The following is a 22,085-nucleotide window of genomic DNA, read 5'->3' as shown; positions in this document are numbered from 1 at the left end:
AGTCCTGTGCAGCCTCACAGGGGCCTTTGCACCAGAGCCTGGGCACACACACACACATCTGAGCAGCCACGACCTGCTGGTGTGCATGGCAGCTCGGGCTGCTGGATGGGGCTCGAGCTGCAGGGGAGCTGAGCAGAGGCACAAAGCACATGGGTGAGGAGGTTGTGGTTGAGATGGGTGAGCAGAGAGCATGGGACTCCTGGGCTGGGCTCTCTGGTTGAAAAGCAGACCCCAAGAAACTGGGGGGACTGTGAGGACCTGGAAACACAGCCCTGTTCAGCTGGAGCCACGTGTGGAGTGAGAAGGGATGAGGGCAAAGGGCACTAAGTCTTAATCATGGATTTGTGTTTGGGTGTGAGTGAGATGGGGGGCTGGGAGGTGGTGAGACAGGTGGTAGAAAGAGGCTCTCATGCCTCATTTCCTTTCACTGGGTTTCTTGCTGGTTTCCAGCTCCATCCAGATCTGTTGTTTGTCCTTGATGGTTTCAGGAGAAATGTAAGAGGGCAGCTCTTGGGATTCACGTTTCTTGGCAGAAGTTCTGTGGACCCACCCCCCCAGCTGGTAAGCAGTGGTATTCTGGGGTAACTGGGTGGTTCCTGAAGGGGAGTGGCCATGGTGAGAGCACTTCCCAGCCATGGAGTTCAGAGCATCCTGCACCTGAAAGCTACTCGTGTTGGCAGCAGCTCACACCAGCACTTGATAAACAAGATGCATCCTTAAGTCTCTGGATGACAGTGGAAATTAAGGGAGTTTGACACAGGAATGTAGATTTACTTTCTAAAGTCAACACAGAAGGGCCAGTTGTCTATTCCCTAGGCAGCCCTTTCCACCAAACGATGTACTAGCACTTTATACCCAGGCTGCATTTCTCATCTGTGAAACAGGACTGTAGTTCACAGAATCAGAGAATCTTAAGGATTGGAAGGGACCTGGAAAGATCACCCAGTCCAACCCCCCTGCCAGAGCAGGGTCACCCAGAGCACATCACACAGCAACATGTCCAGGCGGGTTTGAATGTCTCTAGAGAAGGAGACTCCACAGCCTCTCTGGGCAGCCTGTCCCAGGGCTCTGTCCCTCTCACAGGAAAGTTCAGCCTGCACACTGGAGGAAAAGAGCTTTTTAGTTCAGATGCAGAGTCTTGTTAGCCTGCTCTGGGTATCTTCACCAGCCTTTTCTACAGAACAGAGCAGAGGCTGTGAGAGGCTGATGAGTTTGCACACTCCACACTGAGTGCTCACAGAGGTAAGATGGTTTTATTCATTATTTGATTTCACAACACAGGGTTTTGACATGCAGGCTTCCTCTGCAGCATTCCATGACAAATGCAAAGAAATTGAAGTTGGCTCATACTTTAACAAACCCTCTCAGCTACCTTCTGGGAGAGATGTACCCAGAGTAACCATGGAACAGGTAACAAACAGCGAGATAATGTCTGAAGCCCTAGGAAGTTCTGCCCCAAAGAGAGAAACAAGCAGTTGTACAAGTGACACCTGCATCATAGGATACAGCTACTGTGATCTGAATGACCATCCCGTACGTGAATGTTTGCTAATCTCACTTCCTTTATGCCTCTAAAACATGGAGGTTAGGTCTAGCCTTGTCACCCAGGTTGCTCAGACAAGCTGGTGCTGGGCTGGTGAGATGAGAAGCCAGGAAGAACAGCTCCTCCAGTCCTCACATACACTCAAGCCATACTATTTTGAGGGGTAAGGTGAGAATAGATTAAACCTTTCACAGAGTTTACACCACTTTACTAGGTCTCTGGAAATCTCAAATGGCATCCCAAGGCCTGCTACATAATTGAATTCTGCATTAACTAAACAACCAATACAAAAATTTTTAAAGCTTGTTAATATCTGAGGTAAGAGCCTCACTTTTGGAAGTAATTTAGTGCCAGGTTCAAATTAGACACTGAACAGAACCAGAGAATTAACTGAGAATGGGGATCTTTGTATCTAGAGCTGCTTGTATAGCTGAAGATACAGGAAAGTTCAAGAGGAGTAATCAGGTGGAAGCAGTTCACCTTGGAATGCCAGTTTGTGACAACTGAGAGAAACTGAGGCACCTCAGCTACTAAAGTGGGTACTTCAGTAAGTCGACTCAGAATCAACACCATAGAAAATTCCAACAAGGCTTAAGATCCTAAATGAAAGATGTGAGATACCTGTGCAAGCTAAACTATATTTTTCTCTGGGAATGAAACAGTAGGCTATTTGTAAAGGGTATCTAAGAATTCAACATTTTTCTCCTTTTTCTGTCTGGTTTTGTCTGGAACATAAGGGCCTCCTGCAGAAAATGCATCAGATGCTGAGCAGTAAGAGGCACAAAGAGCCACTGGGCACTTGGAGACAGTGTAATTGAAATACAAAGATTTGCACAGTGTGGGAACTCTTAATAAATCTAAACTTAATATTTCTGTTTGCAAAAGTGTCTGCAAATCAGCTTAATACTTGTCCATCTCAAAGCCACAGCATATTCCCCTCTGTTTTACTCCCTGCTGAGAATATTATGTTATTCAGGCAGCTTTTCTTCTTAGATAATAAACAAGTTTCTTACCACGATAGTCATCAGTCATCTTTTGTTTATATTCTCCTAAAACCTGATCTCCATCAAAACTGAATACAGCAGGTTGATGCTGTGCTGCCAGTCCACAGCAACACATCCAAGAGGCCTCAAAGCTTTTTGCAATCACTGAATGCATCTATACAACCCCCAAGTTTCACTTCCATCTTATGATTAAATGGAGAAACAGGCACAACTGGGAGAAGGCTTGTCCCAGAGCACAAAAATAAAGGGAAAAGCCAGGAAGTGAGTTCAGATATTTGGACTCTTCAGGGAATGCTTTATCACTTGACTATGCTTCCTAGGTCCTGCAGCCAGAAGCCTTCTTATTAGGGCAGATTAATTTGTTTATGGGTTAAGACACAATATGCTCACTAAGTTTACTCTTTGCTGCAAAATAGCAAGGAACAGAATGTGCTGAATACTGGTCTCTGACCTTAGTAATAAGTTGATTTAATTAGATTTGATTTTTCAAATGCAACATCTCAAGTCAGCCATAAACTCTGAAATTAGCATATCACATCTCAACACGGGAGAGATTTTAAAGTAGCATAAGGAGATGAAGTCCATGCCCAATGAATTTCAAATTACACTGAAGATGAACTCAGCCATATGCATGTCAAACTAAAATTGTGCAGGCTCTGAGTGCATCAAGCAGCGAAGTTATTAATGGCTTACATTTGCTATTAAGAATGCAAAGTAGCTAATTTGCACCCAGTTTGCTCGTATGTCTCTTCACATCAATGACCCATGTGATGGGTCAATAATTCACTCAATGCAGACTGAAAGCCAAGAATGTCTTGCAAGTCAATTACGCTTATATAAATAATTAGGAACAGGAAAGTAACCGAAGGATTGGAACAGGGAAAGCTCTGCTGGTGAAATACTGCATACCCCAGGGAAAGCAGGCTGTTCCTGCCTTTAGATTTGCAGCTGGTATTCCCCAATACCTTCACATGGCACTGTGCATGTTCCTGAAAGCAGAAATTAGCCTTAAAAGGGGCAATTTTGAGTTATAGTATTTCAGGGAATAATCAGGTACTCGTGTAACTAAAAGCTATTTGCTTCCTGCAGGAGATGTGAAAAAAAGTAGGACATTAGGCAAATAGCTGCCTCCTGAGATTTGATCCTCAAGATTTGTTCCTGAAATTCATTTAGTTTTTATGGCATTCAGTGGTAATAAATCACAGGAACGTTTTAACCCATCTACTACTAGGCACAGGTAGACTCTAGTTCAGCTAGACAAAATTTGCTGCGTCAGATCTTATATGAAAGAATCCCAAATGCCTTTAATACCTCTGACTGCAGCTGGAAAGCCCTGAAGTCAGGCTTTTTCACAACACATGCCCTGGGACTACAAACAGGCTGGGAGAGTTGGGGTGTTCAGCCTGGAGAAGAGAAGGCTCCAGGGAGACCTTAGAGCACCTTCCAGTGCCTGAAGAGGCTCCAGGAAAGCTGGGGAGGGGCTTTTCACCAGAGAGGGCAGTGACAGGACAAGGAGTGATGGTTTTAAACTGAAAGGGGGGAGATTTAGGTCAGACATCAGGAAGAAATTCTTCACCATGAGGGCAGGAAGGCACTGGCCCAGGTTGCCCAGGGAGCATGGCTGCCCCATCCCTGGAGGTGTTCAAGGGCAGGTTGGATGGGGCTTGTGCAGCCTGGTCTGGTGGGAGGTGTCCCTGCTCATAGCAGGGAGGTTGGAACCTGATGATCTTTAAGGTCCTTTCCAACCCAAACCATTCAATGATTCTATGAAGCTGACTTCAAAAGCCATGGCAGGGGCTGCAGGCTGTGCAGCACATCCCTCCAACAGGCACTGGAATGACCACTGTTACCCACCTCATGCTGCAGCACCCAGGAAGAGCTGAGGGAAGGAGACTGCAATGGGACAAGATGTATCCAGACAGCTTGGCTGAGCATCATAGGAATCAGGAACCAGAGGGAGGACAAAATCTGTCAAAGTTTGCAGCACTTCCAGCACTTGGGTCAGAGAACTCCATGATGAAATCTTCCAGGCTGCTGGTGTCTGATGCTCTTATTGTGGAGCCTCAACTGACTAAACATGCAGCATCAGCCAGAAAGTGCCAATCAACCTTGCAGCTGTGACTGACACCCTTGCAGGCCCAGTGAGCAGGAAAAGGAGCACAGGAGACCAACAGGTGTTGATGTGTTCAACAAGATTATGTGCTTCAAAATACCTCAGCATGTCAGATGGAGAGTTGCATAAAGGACCTCCTGCAGGAGAGAGCCTTTATCATCCAAAAGGGCACTAGGAAACATGCATGTGGTTCAGGAATGGAATTCATCCTTTGCCTTTAACAATTCTATGGTTTCATCATTGTTTTTCCAGCTTTCTAGATTCACAGTTTTTAAGAGGCTACGTTCTCCCTCCCAGATGCTCCCATGTAGCCCACCTGCCTGGTTGCAGCAGTCAGGGTGGTTCTTCATACTTCTGAAGTAAAAAGCAAGTTCAAGAAAGTCCAAAATGCCTATTAATGGAGAGCAAGTCTGGAATGATACTCCTTTCAGCACTGCTGGAAGGATTCTGAAGGACAGGCAGGACACAGTCGTTCAGAGGAACATATGCTCATGAATGAAATAGCCTGTTAATGTTCCTAAGAGAAACTATGATTTTTAGTACAGGAATTCAAGAAGCAAGGACAACTCAATTGCAAAACAATGACAAATCAAAGCAACCAGCAGAGAACCAGCAAGCAGACAGAAAAGTATCAAAAAGAACTAATAGCAGAAAAGACCTCTATGAACTTTATATGTGGAATTAATTTATGAGAGCATTAGTTATTAAAGGGGCAAGAGGGTGAGAAGTGCTAAGTGATAAGCAGTACAGAACTTACACTGCAGTGTAATGTCTTTAATCTCTGGCAACTGAGACATGCACAGACAGAAAACTGCTTTACACACAGTTCAGTGATAGAAACTGTCCAAGAAGAGAGCTACACAAGTATACACACTTTCATCTAGGGAGAAAGCCTTCCTCACTTTGTTCTTTGTTCACCTGAAGAAAGCAATGTAGTATGAAAGAACTGCCTTCTGTATGGAAAAAAATAGCAATAATTAGTATTTATAGCACACCATCACCCCTGAAACATCTCAAAATAATGTGTAAGTGACAGTGGGGTTCAGGGATAATTTCAGTTACCATTTAAGCAACATGCTACACTACCAGGGCAGGGCAGTCCAAAGGTTGCTGCTTTCTAATAAAGTAACACTCTACATCATGAAAAACCACTGTGGTCATTACATGTAAAGTAGGGGAATTATTCTTATTTCCTTAGCAGACAGGGAATATGAGTTAAAAAGCAATGGAAACAATCTGAGACCACACGGTCAGGACTACAGCTGAAGAACTGCCTGTTTCCAGACCAGTGAATACAACTTTCTCCTTTTCGCATCCTTAACCATTTCAGGGGAAGCTGCAGGCTGCTGCTGCAGACAGCAGCTACATCTGTCATGTCATCTGGTTCATCTCCAACCCTTTTTTTCTCAAAATCCTGCTGTCCGAGAAACACTGGTGCTGGGGGCCCCACTGGGAAACTGGCAAAGCTGGGATTTGAATCTTGGCTTAACAAGACCAGAATGGTAGTCCTGCCTAGGCTGCTGTGGTTGGCAGCAACCAGCACAGCTCAGTGGTTTTTTGCCAGTTCAGAAATCAAAGTCACCTTGATAACAAAAGACTAGGATACTGATACTGAAAATTACAGCCTAGCTGGAGGGAAGGACTGTGATCGGACATTGCTCCTAAAACTACATGAAATACTCCCAAACTGCTGACTAGGATATCCACCCAGTCCCCTGTTTGCCCTGGTGCTGTCAGCAGCTGAGGCTGCACCAGAGCGATGCTGCCGTGTGCGAGCCCTGCCTCGAGTGCCCACCCTTAGGTCACAGCACTGACAAGCAGTGTATGATAAAAACCAAGCAGCAGAATTCAAAGGGACTCTTCCCCCTGCCGGACTGTCCAGGTTAGATGGTCATTTGCCCTCCCTTCATCTTCCTCAGGCTCACATGGAGGGATAACTCCTGTTGTCCAGCAGAGCTGGCGAACAGCACATCAAATGCTGTGATCATACACAGTGTTTGATCACACAGCAGGGCTGGCAAGGAGCTGGAATTGGCTATTCCATGATGAGAACTACTGCTAGAAGTCTTTATATCACAGCAACATTTGCTTTTCTGCTGTTGTTCCTTCAGCACTGCACAGAGAGAGCAACCTGGTGCTTTTCCTGTGCACCGAGTAAGCAAAGAGCCTTTTCCCACCGCACTGGGAGCTGCTGCAGCAGAGCTGAATGTTTTCTGTCAGCAGCCTTCCCCACACCCCGAGCTGCTGGTACGGAGCCACCATCAGTTTAAGTTTACCAACACTTGGGAAAGAGAGAGTGTAGATGAACAGAAGCTTTCACACAACAAGGTGATGCTGAGAACTTAGATCCCTTGGGACCAGAGGCCGAAGTGGGGTCAGAGCTGTCAGGGCGGTTTAGCCTGAGGCAAGAGCTGTCTGGGAGCTGGGGCTGGTGCCAGGTCAGCTGCCCCAGCCTTTGGGGCTGCTGCAGAAAGCCCTTTAGCTGCACCGTGCTGGTGACTGAGGCTTGACATTGTCAACCTGTAGGGACACATTGTGAGTTAATGATTCAACCCTTTATATACCTGAGCGAAGAACAACAACATGAGGGGACACGAACTGGCTCACATGACTCTGCCCATTTTCCCTCTGACTTTTATGGCCAGTGTTCCTGCAGTGTTGCCTCCCAGCCCACATCTGACTGCCATGGAGCTCTTAGGTTATTGGGAACTTCTGCTCTCAAGCAGGCAGGTGAGAAATTATTAGAGTCTGCCTTTCCCACCCATCTGGAGTGTAAGGCCTTTTTCCTGCAGCAGAGAGGACAAGTAATTAGACAAAACTTGCCTTTCTCCATTAGAAAATTTCAACAGAAATTCAAGGCTTCTCAGCAAATAAAAATTAATTCTCTTGAACTAGACTACAAAACTAGCAAAACACTGCTGGTGAGTTAAATACCTCATTTTTTTTCTTTTCCAACCACATTACACACAAGTCCACGGCAATGAGATTTTACATTTTCTTTAAACCAAAGAAAAATCCCAAAAGATTTGCTTGAGAAACAACTTCTCCTGGACAGCCACTTCCCCCTGAAAATTAAGTATTTTCAGTGGAAATCTAATTGTCTTAAAATAGAAATAGTTCTGTTGGGAAATCCTGCTGCACAGTAAAGGCAGCTTAGCTCCCAGATCTCAGTTCTCCAGAAGGAAGATACCAGCATGACTGCACATCTCATGACACACTCTGAAGATGAAGTGGATCATCTGCTGTGTGGGAAATCCCTGTCCCGGCAGAAGGTGCTATGGGAGTTTAGCCATAGAAATTAGTCTGGCACTGGAAAAATATCAAATAATGGATTATTCTTTAGTTCATATGAAGTGATTGTTGCTGGAAAGAGCTGGCAGATGCTTTTGTCTGGACAGAGCTGTGGACAAGTGCCATGCTTCCAGTCAGCAGCAGAAAGGGAGTGCCTGTGGGCCAGGGTGGGCTCCTGCCTCCGTGGCAATGGGGCAGGAAGAAACACCACTTCTGTCGATTTACCAGAACCTTAAAGGTGTTTGCTTATCAGATGTTCTTTGCTCTCCACCCACCTGAAGGCATTAGACTCTCTCACCCAGTAAATGCAGCTATGGATCTATTTTGTGTGCAGCACTAATTACAATATTATTAATTGTTAACAATTACAGTAATGGTTTTATTACTGTAGAGCCTTTATTTATACACCTGAAGTGGAGTATTTTAACCTTTGAGGACCCCAAACACTCCTGAGCTTTCAGGAAACATGAATTGCTTGAGTCTGCACTGTTGCAGTGCCTGTTCTTTAATTAATAAGTGCATACATTAGATACTCACATAAAGCTGGCTAGATCCTACCTGTGTACTCACAGTAAACTGAGATGGAAGACATCTGTTCTTAAGATACTTCCTATTCACAGTGAGTATTATGAACTAACACACAAGCAGGCAGGCACCACTTTGCCTAACCTGCTGAAAAATGGGCATCAGTGCAATGGAAAAGGGCAGCTCTTTCTGCTGTAATTGGTATTTCTGCTTAGCTGGAGAGAGGGCAAGGCAGGGGATAAGATTCTTTGCTGTATCCACTAGAAATTCCAGCTGGACTTTAGGTTGGCAAAATGTAGTGACTGGACTGGAGCTGTGACAAGACTCCTGGATCAGCATTGAGTCGAAGGACCATGTTTCCCACAGTGCTCAGATCTGCCATCAGGAACAAATACTTAATGAGGACATTGCCAGACCCAAGAAGAAAGCTTGCCTGTGTCCTCCTGCCAGTACCAGCAGGTCTGGTCCCTGTGCTAATGTGTCATCAGAAGGGTGAATGGGGGCATGCTGTAAGTCAGATTCTTTGTAGACAAACTGCCAGGTTGAACTAACTGGTTGCTTCAGGTGAGCTTATATTCTTGCTATACTTATAATTGATTCAACAGAGAGCCAGCTCTCCCTGGCAGTCCTTGCTTCTGATATAATTTTGATAAAAGCAAGAAGACAGGAGATGGGATCCTGCACCTGTCACCTCATCACATCAGGCACATTCTGGCTCTACCCAGGGCAGCTATTGAAGAGCAAATGAGTTGTCATGTCCAAAGGTCTTGGTAGTAAATCAGCCAGTAGGTAACACACCATGAGACTAAGTGTCCTAGTCTGCTTTTCTAATAAAAAAAGGATTTTATAAAGTATTAGGAAGTGGATACTTCACATACTTTTTTCAGAGAAAGTTCAACAAAAACACAGAAAGGACTGAAAGAAGATCTGAGTTTTGAAAAAACTGGAACAGGACTGAAAAAAATAATCCTCTAACTCTGTTTCCCTCTTTCTCCCACCTAAGCTTCTTAGAACTTCATCTGAATCTGTAACAAAGATGTATTTCTAACAAGAGCTGCAGACTTCAGTGGGCTGCTTTTCATTTATGCTGTCTCCACCTAATGATTCGGTTCTGCCAACTTTGCTCATACATCTGTTGCTGCAAAGTAAGAAATATCAGAACTTCAGTGAAGTAGCAGGTGACAGAACTTTGTTCTTCTCAGCCCTGCATCAAAGCTTAAACACCTTCCCCTTCCTTCCCTCACTGATCTCAAGTGCTGCACGTGGCTGAGATTAAAGCCATTTCCCTGGATTAATGTGCTCCGTACACAGCGTTGCACAAAGGACTTACTCAAAAAACAATTAAAGTGCCTGGTCATTATCCCTCACATTCAAAATTTTTCAAAACAAAACAACTGAAAGCAAGTAAGAGCAAAGAGAACCACTCAGTTACATTTCTGGGTGAGCAGAGGAACTCCAGCTGGTACGTAGCTATCAGGAACCGTAATGATTGTTGTTACCTAGTTGCAGGAATGCAGAGAAAGGAAAAGGTAAAAGTGCAACTTCCTGGGCTTTTATCAAATATTCTGGGTGGAGGGACTGACAGATCAGTTAGGAAAGATCAGGAATTTGAGAATAGAAATCTGAAATTTCACTATATTGATCATGAAATATGAGACTGGAACAGGGATGTGGAAACTCCTTGTTTGCACAGCCAGCCTTGAGGTGTCATTTTTATTCATTGAGTAGTTTTATTGGCAAATGCCTCATAGTTCAAGAATCCAAGCAGAGCAGCTCACCTTCTAAGAACACATTGTGCCTGGGGACAGCAGCACTGTTGCTAATTCCTGCAACAAGGAATGTCATATCCAAGACAGACAGCAACACTGTGCTTATTTGGGCCCAACAGGAAATGTACCCTGGTAAATATTAGCTAAGATGTAGCTGGGTTACTTTTGCTGATTTAAACTGAAAGGACTTTCAGGGCTGGTTTATATAATTCACTTTATGTAATCTCCTCTAGACAGCCTGTGATATACACACAGTGTACTTATACAGGAGGGAATTTTTCTACTGCTGAAGCAAATCAACACATTTCAGTTGAGTGTGGGAGCAAGAAAGATTTGTTGAAAGGAGAATTCCTTTGTCATCCTGCCTGAAGAAGGGTGTAATTCTTCTGCCTCTTTGATCTTCTTGGGGGCAGCTTAAGCTGGGCTTGCAAAGCAGCCTCTGAAGAGGGTAAGTAAGATTTGAAGATGCAGGAAAAATATGGTAAAGTTGGGGATCTCTTTTCAAGGTTCCAGTCTGATGGCCATGCTGATTAGCTTGTTCTCATCTCTTCTGTGATTATCATCTGCTGAATTGTGTGTCCAGATCCTTGGTCAAATTCCCCAAGATCTCCAGTGAAGGCTGAATCAGACCTACCAGAATGGTGGTAGCAATTCATCCCGACCCTAGCATGAGAAGATGGGTAGATTACAAAGGAGGATTTCTCTTTAGATTTGTCCTCTTCACATCTGTTCACCAGGACAAGGAGCACAGGTGCTGCAGCCTGTACCCAGGTGTGTGCCTGAGCTCATGATGCAGAGTGAGGCTCCGCAGTGCCTTGCACACTGTGCTGGTGATGACAGTGTTCGCAGGCCTGCAGGAGAGGCCAAAGTGAATGTCACTGACAGCTGAAGCTGCTTGTGTTTGCACAATAGGGGCATCAGAATTACTAGAAAATTATTTTGAATAGTGTGCTGCACAGAAATATTTTAATTTTGTTCAAACTCTGCATTAACGTGAACGTATCAAAAGTGCATCAGGAAAATAAAACTTGAGGATAGTTTAGAAAGTGACCTCAGTTCCCCCCCTTGGATACGTGCTTAAAGTTTAACCTTTATCAGACACATTCACAACCAATAAATTCAACAGCAAATGCTTAAAACAGTGAAAAGCTACACTACAACAGAAGTGACCTTGATTTTTTTCATTCTAATTTTAATGAGCAGAGGAAAACAGTGTCTGAGTGTAGAAAGAAGGCAACTGCATGAGACAATTCATTCTCAGGGCTGTTGATACAAACAAGAACATTAAATAATATAATTCACTTCTGGCTTTACAAAATTTGTACTTGAACTCCATGACTGTTAATTTAGTATTTTCCCTTTATTACTGATTATATCTAAGGGCTTTCTCTGGCCCCCACAACTGTATCTAACTGAAGGATTTCTGTTTGAGCCAACTAAAACATCAGGCAGCTTCTCTAAGTTAATCTAGATGCCTATGAGTAAAGGAAAGAGGCTTTGCCAAACAGCAGTTCCTTCCTTCATAAAACAACTGGGTGACAAGAGAAGCAAACCCTCTGAGGGTGCACGTTTCCTTTGCTGTCAATCTGGAGTCAGCAGCACAACTGGCACAGGCAATTACTGGACATATAAACAGCTGAAGTTAAATGAGAAATTTCATACTACATAGCTCACATCAGTGTATCTAATTGACTGCATTCCTGTGGATTATCACCATTTTGGATACATGAAATTAGGGCTCAAGAGAGTTAAACAACTCTTGCCACAGATATTTAAGCACATTATTAATCCCTGAAATCAAGCAAAATAGGGGCAGACCATTTGACAACAATTTGAGCCTAAGCATTCTACTCCTAGCCAAAAAGGAAGCCTGGGTTGATATGATGTAGTGTTTCAGGTAAGTGTTACAGCATCTTTAGCTTGCTTCTAAAAAACCCAAAATAATTCCTAAGGGTCATTTTAGTGTCACTTTCTATTGGGAAGGGTAAAGAAGCAGTTAAATACCAGTAGCAAACAATTACAAAGCCCCCAGGTTTCCAGAGTCTGAAATCCAAAACTTCAAACCCAATCTATCTACACTAAAAGTAACAACATCTCTGGCTTAATTATGCTTTTTGCATATACTCTGATTTCTTCCTAAATTCACTACCCATGTCATATTCAGGGTCTCCTAATGCCCATGTAGACACACTTGCATAAACAGGCTCTGCTTGATCTTCTAAAAAGTAGAACAACCTCAAAATTCAGCCACTCCTCACCAGTTTTCCCAATGTATATCCATGATGAAGTTACCTGCTTCTCTGTGCCTCCACTTATTCAACTAAGCAGAGGACAATATTAACAGTTGACTGGTTTTAAGTTTACTGAGCAAGGCAAAAATGGTTATTTTTTGCTGGAATGCTCCTTAGGCAAGAACCTGTTAGTTTCCTCATATACTTACTGGAACTTTTCCCCACCAGCTGAGGGAAAATATGCAAATTATAGAACTTTTTCCTAAACAAGTGTCTTGAGACTTGGTCAGAATCTACTTCTCGCCTGCAGGTATAAATGACACCTGCATTACCCATAGTGTTTATTATTTCTCACTCTCCAGAACACGAGCAGCAGAGGGAATGTTCAGCTACCTCCGGAAACGCTTCACCAGCCACCTCAGGGAGCGCAGCCGGCGGAGAGCAAGGCTTGTCTCTAAAGATGGAAGGTGTAACATAGAGTTTGGCAATGTAGAACAGTCAAGGTTTGTCTTTTTGATTGATATATGGACAACTATCCTGGATCTCAGGTGGAGATACAAAATGACTATCTTCATTTCAGCATTCCTAGGCAGCTGGTTTCTGTTTGGTCTCCTCTGGTACGTTGTGGCATACATACACAAAGATCTTCCAGAATTTAATCCTTCCATAAATCACACCCCCTGCGTTGAGAATATCAACGGGCTGACTTCAGCTTTCCTCTTCTCCTTGGAGACCCAGGTAACCATCGGTTATGGCTTCAGATGTGTCACAGAACAATGTGCCACTGCCATTTTCCTGCTCATCTTCCAGTCTATCTTGGGGGTAATCATCAATTCTTTTATGTGTGGTGCCATCTTGGCCAAGATATCGAGGTCCAAGAACCGGGCTAAGACCATCACCTTCAGCAAGAACGCTGTCATCAGCAAACGTGGTGGGAAGCTCTGCCTCCTCATTCGGGTGGCAAACCTCAGGAAGAGCCTGCTGATTGGGAGTCACATCTATGGAAAACTTCTGAAGACCACTATCACTCCAGAAGGAGAAACAATCATTTTGGACCAGGTCAACATAGAATTTATAGTTGATGCTGGCAATGAGAATCTCTTCTTCATTTCCCCCTTGACTATTTATCATATCATAGACAAGAACAGTCCGTTCTTCCACATGGCAGCAGAAACCATTCTGCAGCAGGATTTTGAATTGGTGGTGTTTTTAGATGGCACTGTTGAAGCCACTAGTGCTACCTGTCAAGTGAGGACATCCTACATCCCAGAAGAGGTGCTCTGGGGTTATCGCTTTGCTCCCATTGTGTCCAAGACCAAAGAAGGGAAATACAGAGTAGACTTCCAGAACTTCAGCAAGACAGTAGCTGTGGAGACTCCCCACTGTGCCTTCTGTCTCTACAATGAGAAAGAAGCTAAAGCCAAAGAAAAGAAAGGTTATGACAATCCCGGTTTTGTCTTGTCAGAAGTTAGTGAAACCAGTGACACAAAAATGTAGTTCCAGATGTTCAGGGGACTGTATAGTGTTTGTGGTAATGAGTTCAATCTTGAGAGGATTAATAACTTAGCAAAACAAAAAAGAAACACAGGTTTGTTTTTACTCTAAAACAACCTTTATCTTATCAAAAGCCTCAAATCAAAGAGAAGCAGAATACCAGTGATCTCCAGAACACTATTTAACTATACTATATATATATTATTTCATAGAATTTGTATTTTTATACCTATAGGACATTTTATGAAGCTGCTATGTTGGAATGTCCAGCTCACTTAAGTTCCCAGAGGCACGTGAGACTTAAAAAGCCTGAAAAGAAGGGGAGAAACTTTGGGACATATTAAAGATGTTGGAATTAGAACATGAGAATACAGAAGACAAAGCTAAAGAAACCTATGGGACTTAGAAGCCAAAACCCCCCAAAAATGTATGTTTCTGGTTGCCAAAGTCCTCTATGAAAGCAGACTCTTTGGCTCTGGAACACCTGAGCACTTTTGAACATTTTGAAACAATTCCTTCTTTCTTTCTTTGAGGCTGGTACATCTACAGGAATGGAGCATCAAGGGATGGTACAAGCTTAGGAAGCTGGAAAAGACAGATTGATCCATCCTGCTGCATCTAGAACTCCGTAAAATCACTTCTCTCCTGTGAAAGCCTTTGATTCCTTTCAGGGGAAAATAGCCAAATGGAAATGAAAAATGAAAAGACAAGAAGTAGAAGCCTACTAAGGGAGAGGAGGAATTTTACAGCTTAGTCCTAGCTGTCTCACCCTTGAGATACTCTTCTCTCCACTTCCCCAGGAGCTGGCTAACTGTGAAATCAGGAAACAGCTGAATACAACTATCCAGAAAGAAGGTGAAGCCACAGTGAGGAGATGAAGAACACATTGATTGCTTCACACCTGGCAGAGGAGCAATCCACTGGGAGAAGAGAGGAAATTCCCAGCTCTAGATGTATCCTACAAAAAATCCACAATGCATACACAGATTATCTTTTCTTTGAAGCACAAAGGTCTTGTTATACCAAAAACACAGCAGAGGAGCCTCCCACCAACACCAGGCTTCAGATTTCATTCCAAACCGTTCATCTCACCACAGCAAAATGTGCATCCCTACAGGAAACTGGTTCTACTCAGTGGTAGCTAAGTAGTGGTGAACATTTTCTGGGTATGATTTTTCACATACAAATTTCAAGCACAACAAGAAGCTTCGATAACTTTGGTGAATTTCCACTTCCTTGTAGCCTTCCTTCCCACCTGCAGCTACTTCTTTTGCTGAGAGTTGAAATGGCAGAGCAAAGAGAGCGAATATTGGGAACCCTTCCCAGCTCATCTGTTTTCAACACTGTGGTAAAATGGAAGCACCTTCTTAAAATCTGCTGGACTCAGTAGATTTAAATAAAAAAAGGGGAGAATTAAGCAGGTCAAATGAAGACAAGACAAAGTTATTTTGCAAACAAACATAATGTGAGTATGGAAATCAAACTCTGGGAACCAAGAACGTTGAGGTCTCGGTCCCAGGGTGGGATCAACTTCTTTGTTGGTTCAGAACAAATCACTTTATTATGTATCTCAGATTTGCCATCTGTAACATGGGACATAGAGTACTTACGCTGTACAAAGAACAATGTTATGACCAATTGTGTCACTAAAGCACTTTAAAAGGCAATTCTCAACTGTCTCAGTCTTTCCTCTTGTCAATACACCACTGTTACACCCTTCTTCGCTTCAACTGGAAAGGTCAGCGCAAAGAGTTCCGTTCTCATCACACACCAGTTACTAGAAATAGCTGCACTGTGGCTGAAACTACGTAATGCAAGAACCACCAGTGAAGCCTTCAAGGTATTTCACATCTATTGCCCAGTGTCTTAAGTGTACTTGTTTTGCAGCCTTGCAAAGTAACATTCCCAACTGAAAAAGTATTTCTACAGTCCCAATCACCACTGCACATGAGCCCCTCCAACCGTTACTGCACCTCAGAGTCTCTGTTTGGAAGGCCAGTTGTCTTCTCCTCCACTCTGAATGGCACCATGAAAGCACAGCCAGTGATCAGTGCCCATTCACAGCACCTGCTAAGAACGAGCAGGGAAGGGAAACGAATTCTCTCGAGTCACAGGCTTGTCTGAACCAAAAGGCTACTGTGCTGCTCAGTCCTTCCATAGCTGCTGCCACATTTCCTTCCTAGGCTTCCTGTGGAGTTGCCCTGTGTAAACCTTCCCTAGAAAGCAGCACTGGCAGTATTCAGGGCTCACAAGTGATACCCCTTACCCCTGGGACTAGAGGTGCACCAAGATAACCTTAATAGAAGTAGAAAGATAGTCTTAATTGTTCAAAAACCCAAGGCAATAGGAAATCCGTCTAAAAGGTCCTACCAGCTATGCAATGAGACTGGAAAGACTCCATTAAGTAAAGCTGGTTTGGGTTGTTAGTGCTTGGGGGGGGGGGGGGGGGGGGGGGAGGAAATTACCAGATACTATTCCAGTGCCTGTCCAAGAGGTGATGTACATCCTCCAAAGTTTAGAGTGTTCCTAAAGAATGCACTTCCAGGCACTGCCCTTGGAAAGCCATCTCAAAATTCTAACTCTGTGTTTATGACACAGCTTTTCTAGCCCTCTACCCTGTGCCTCTACTGCACAAGTGTGAGGGGGCATTATTCATGTCTAGAAGTATGAAGCCCTGCCAGAACTCAAATAGAAGATACTTGAGCTCACTGCAGGGATGGTTACCTGTTGTTCATTCTATTCTAAGTTACCCTTGCCTCAAGAGCAAGCTGTGCTGCCTACAGCAAGGGAAGGTGGAGCGTAGTCATTTGCATGGTTTGGTGTTACAGAGGCAGGTCTGGCTACGGCACAGAGAAGATATGAGGGGGACATATCCAAAGTTGTCAGGGCCATGGCTGAGCCATAAAGCTTCATTAGAGGGGGATCGTACTGGGACCTAAAGGGGAATGTAGGAATGAAACCCTCCTGCCATGGTCCTGCTGCTGATTGTCACTTCAGGCAACGCCTGCCAGTGGTGCACCAACAGAGCACAGAGCACTGTAGTCACAGCCCAGCAGCAGGAGAACAATGAGTGGAATTTCCTCTTTCTGTCCAGAGAGGGCTGTTTGTCACCACAGAGATAAAGGCCCAGGGCAGGGAAAAAGGGTTATCGGGAGACATGGGGCACACAGTGCCACTCAGGACAGACTCTACAGGAAGTCTATTTTGGGGGCTGTCACCCCTACTGCCATTAAAAGAAAGTTCAGTTAAAAGGATGAAAATAAACGTAATCTTGCTGAGCAGAAGTGGCTGAAGGGAACCACAGACCCGATACTGGAAAACAAAGACTAATTTCTTTACCCGTGACACTGTTTCATTTTTACGTCTCCACAGCTTTCTTCTAGAGCCTTATGGTTCTCTTCTCCCTCCCTGTCTGCAGCCTGTGCTGTTACAGCAGCAATTAGTCCTGTCCACACAGTGGAACGTGCCATGGAGGCCAACAGCCTCGTCAATGCAAAGCAAAGTCCTGTGTCCTCAGGAGAAGAGATCAAACCTTGCACTTCTTACTGGAGGAAGGCCCAAAGGATTTATCTGTGAATGTGTTAGCCAAGCAGCTAGGCTTGTGAATAATGTGTCTGCACTAAACTTAATTTATCTTCTCATTTCACAAACAACATGTTTCTTCTACTGTATTTATTTTAAACATTCATTCAAGCTGTGCGTAATATTTCAATCATTTTGAAATAGATGTACCCTCCTGCTGGCAAATGAATAAGGCATCCTGCTGACTGCTGGAGAAAGGGCCATGAATTAAAACAACTGCTTTTTTGTAAACTGACATATGCTAGTTAGCTGTCTCCAAACACTCTCTGGTAGCAACTAGTGAAGAGAGACCCCTAAATAATAATAATAAACCAAACCCTGACAAACTGTTTAGATACTCACACTGACTTGCACTGCTGGAACGTGGCAGAGCACTGTGTACCAGCTCACAGCAACTGCCTGGGTAATTCTGCATCTACACACTTCCTTGTAAACTCAACTGCTCCCCCATAAACAAGTCAGCAGCGTGCAAAGCCTCGACACAAGTGAGAGCAGCTGAGGTGTCATATCCTCTTTCCTCTCTCTAGGCAGCAAACTAATGTGGTCAGACCCATCTGAAATCAGCTGGGAAGAGCCTTTATTTCCCCTTCCCTTTTATTTTGCCCCCTTCAGCTCACCCCCACCTCTAACTGCCTTGGTGCTGCCGATTCCTGTTCCCCACGCAAGCAGGAGAAACCACAGCACAGCACAAGGGATGTGAGCAGAGGCCCTGCCATGGGGGGAGCTGAGCAAGTTCCTAAACCCTCTGGTGAGTCTGTGCCTACAGCTTCTTGCTCCAGCCTGGAGAACCTCTATCACAACACCATCACTGGCCCTAAATCACGTATGATCCCATGACAGCGTCACTGGAACGAGAGTGAGGAAGGCCAAAGCCCTCTCTCCGTGGCTGCTGGAGTACACAATGTTTTCCTGAGGCCAAGTTGACATTCCTGTGGTGGAAGCATCCGTGTGGGGAAGCCTATGACTTGAACAAACTCCCTGCTGCACAATACAGACATAAACTCTCTTTGCTCCAGGGAGGTGGACAAGCAAGGGGAGGCTGGAAATGAAACAACACCTCTTGATTTGCATGCTGCCGGCCGAATTTCAGCATGGACAATATTGAAGCCGTATTCTCCTGGGCGACTGCATCCCAAGCAAGCTCTGCAGAGACCGAGTGACCGCGTTATACTGGCATGACAAACCACCAGCCGGGCAGGCGCGAGTGCTGGAGACCACGCAGGGGTCCTGCCAGAGAGATCCCAGCCTTGCCCTGCGTGCCTTCTGCCTCGCTGCCGCTGGATGGCAGCGCTCACCTGCAGATAGCGGCACGGCCAGCACAGCCCAGCCCCGCACGGCCAGCACAGCCCAGCCCCGCACGGCCAGCACAGCCCGGCCCCGCACAGCCAGCACAGCACAGCCCCGCACGGCCAGCACAGCCCAGCCCCGCACGGCCAGCACAGCCCCGCACGGCCAGCACAGCCAGCACGGCCAGCACAGCCCAGCCCCGCACGGCCAGCACAGCCCCGCACGGCCAGCACGGCCAGCACAGCCAGCACAGCACAGCCCCGCACAGCCAGCACGGCCAGCACAGCCCCGCACAGCCAGCACAGCCCCGCACAGCCAGCACAGCCCGGCCCCGCACGGCCAGCACAGCCCGCACAGCCCCGCACAGCCAGCACAGCCCAGCCCCGCACGGCCAGCACAGCCAGCACAGCCAGCACAGCCCCACACAGCCCAGCCCCGCACTGCCAGCACAGCCAGCACAGCCCAGCCCGCACGGCCAGCACAGACAGCACAGCCAGCACAGCCAGCACAGCCCCACACAGCCCAGCCCCGCACTGCCAGCACAGCCAGCACAGCCCAGCCCCGCACAGCCAGCACAGCCAGCACAGCCCCGCACAGCCCAGTACAACCAGCACAGCACCGCACAGCCAGCACAGCCCAGCCCTGCACAGCCCAGTACAACCAGCACAGCACCACACAGCCAGCACAGCCCCGCACAGCCCAGTACAACCAGCACAGCACCGCACAGCCAGCACAGCCCAGCCCTGCACAGCCCAGTACAACCAGCACAGCACCGCACAGCCAGCACAGCCAGCACAGCACAGCCAGCACAACCAGCACTGCACAACCAGCACAGCACAGCCAGCACACCCAGCACAGCCCCAGCCCAGCCCGCACACCAAACTTCACACAGCAAACCAAGGCAATCTTGAAAGCACAAAGTAATAATTTATTGAGACTGCTCCCTCTTTTACGACACAAAGTTTAAGGCATTTAGTGACTTATTTTTGGCATGAGCGCTGCTGGCTGGATACATTCAGGCACTTCACAGAAGTGTTGGGAGGCTTAATTCACTGCAGTGAATTCAGAGGTGATGTGTAAGTGGAGGGCTGGGGGCTGTAAACATCACATCTGCAGTGGCATCTAAAGCCCCTTAACAGAGTCTGCAGTAGGTGTGTGGGGGGGTTCGTAACAGCGAGGCTGGGTCTGAGGAGACCAATATTCCATCAGGCAAGTCACTGCACCCTGCTGTGAGCCTCAGTTTCCCCAGCTGTTAGAAAAAAGCAAACACCACAGGCCACCTTGGGAAGCTTCGAGTTCTATCTCGATGTTAGTTTCACAACAGGGCCCAGTCTCTGTTCACCTGAGGCGCCCTCAGGTTTGGAAGCTGTTCCTGGCAACTCACGGAGCCGACAGAAACTCCTGCAAAGGCTTCAGTGCTGCTGTAGCAACGTTTGTCAAACCGTTGTTATCACCTGAGAGTATCTGGAAGTTCAACTCATCCTTTCATGCTGCTGTGCCAGGAGCTTTGCAAACACCACCAAAGTGTCCTTAGCCAGTCAATCCTTACAGGGCTACTCTTCCAAAACACTAAGAGGGAGGGCAGAGCCCCAGCCCAGAGCCTGGCACGGCCGGGACACACTCCAACCCCGGGCACTCAGCCCTGCCAGCACCTGGGCTGCCCTGCCAGCACCTGGGCTGCCCTGCACCAGTGTCCCCAGCACGCACGGCTGAGACCTGGTGACCAAGGCTCCCTCACCCGGGCCAGGGCTCCTCACCCGGGACAGGGCTCTTTGTTCTTCAGGGGCTGGAGGTGATGTTTGTCCCCACGTGTGACCTGCCAGCAGCAGAGGAGACTCCTTTGGCTTCTGCACAGTGCTCTGCAGCAGCAGGGAAGGTAAAGTAGATCCAGCATCAGACTTTACAGCTCCAGGAGACAAAAAGTTAACAAAAAGCCAAAGCAAGTAAGTTTGCAGCAGTTCTGGGAAAGGAAGAAGCAAGATCTTGTGTTGAAATAGCTGTGCACAAAACTGCCAGAGATCCCAGGTCATTCTTCCTCCTGCAGCAACTATAATTTAAGAAGAACAAATCTTCATCCTTTTCTGCCTTCTAGAGAAGTAGCAAGGCCCCCTCCTCTGAGCAAACTACCCCCGTCCCAAAAAGCCTCCCCACCTGTTTGCTGCAGGTATTTGTAGAGGCTGAAGGGGCAGCTCAGCTGCAGACACGGAGGCCCTGTCACAGCTGCCTGTGCTGTGCCCCACTGGGGACAGCTGGCTCCCCACTGCCAGGGACGAGGGACATGGCTGGGGTGGCCTCAAAGCTGCTTTTCCTTCTTCTGCTTCTTTTTAGTGGGTTTAGTATCAGGGTCTGTTCTCTGCTCTTGGAGCCTGAAGAGCTGAGTTCTGCTGGGGATCTCTAGTTAACATCTGATATGATAGCAGAGTCTGAGCCTGACATGCAGGGATTTCTACCTTGGTAGCTGAAAAAATCATAACCCACAACCTCAGTTCTGTGTGATGTATCACTCTTTGTATGACCTTAGTCAAGGGTCTCTCTTTCCTAATATGATAGAAAAGTCTGAGCTCTATTTGCATCTGCTTTTACAGATTAAAATCATAATATATATGTTATGCTAAGTATTGTGCAAAAGTATACAAACAGGGTCTTTCAAGTGAATTTATAAACCACAGCCCCTGACGTGTCTGTAGGCTGCAGCTCTAATTAACACCAAATGCAGCCACACTCAGTCTGATGGGGGAGAACTGAAGCAGGCTGAAGGCTAACACACTAATTTCACAGAGGTCATTAAAAATCCTGTATGAGCACAGCAAAGCAGCCTGTAAAAAAAAATCTATTATTGTAACAGTATAATAAAGTGAAGCGGGCTCCTTTAACCCAGAATTTACAGCCTGATGGCTCTTTTCTCCTGACAGTAGGGGTGGGAAACAGCAGCTGGGATCATCAGTGCTTTTATTACAAAGCTTCAGGCTTTTAGTCATTTACTGTCATTGTGAACAGTAAGAGTGCACATAAAATATTACCGGATAAGTCCAGTTTCACGTCAATATTCACATCAACAGAAGTTATGGCAAATTTCCCACATAGTTAACATCTCATTAGGACTTGCTGGGGGATGTGATGAGAAATCCTTCCTTCTCCTTACTAACGGGAAGGTCTTAGCATGGGGAAATCCCTTTCCTAACAATAGAAATCCACAGTTTTTTGTAAATTCATGCTCAGGGTTGACATACAAATCTTAGGTATAGA

The 22,085-nt window shown here is 45.9% G+C and overlaps 1 protein-coding gene across 1 annotated transcript; it reads left to right on the top strand.

Moving 5' to 3' along the window:
- The first annotated feature begins 12,857 nt into the window (after window positions 1-12,857).
- On the top strand, window positions 12,858-13,973 carry KCNJ1 (potassium inwardly rectifying channel subfamily J member 1). The gene has a single exon (XM_051638445.1). The coding sequence runs from the start codon at window positions 12,858-12,860 to the stop codon at window positions 13,971-13,973; it is 1,116 nt and encodes a 371-aa protein (XP_051494405.1).
- Window positions 13,974-22,085: the final 8,112 nt, after the last annotated feature.

Source organism: Apus apus, chromosome 22 (genome assembly GCF_020740795.1).
Source record: "Apus apus isolate bApuApu2 chromosome 22, bApuApu2.pri.cur, whole genome shotgun sequence".
Taxonomy (NCBI): Eukaryota; Metazoa; Chordata; class Aves; order Apodiformes; family Apodidae; genus Apus; species Apus apus.
Note: the sequence above shows the minus strand (reverse complement) of the source record. Positions and strands in the feature narration are given on the sequence as shown.

Bases quoted from the DNA above. Each gene is read 5' to 3' on its own strand.
- KCNJ1 (XM_051638445.1), top strand. From the start codon at position 12,858: ATGTTCAGCTACCTCCGGAAACGCTTCACCAGCCACCTCAGGGAGCGC.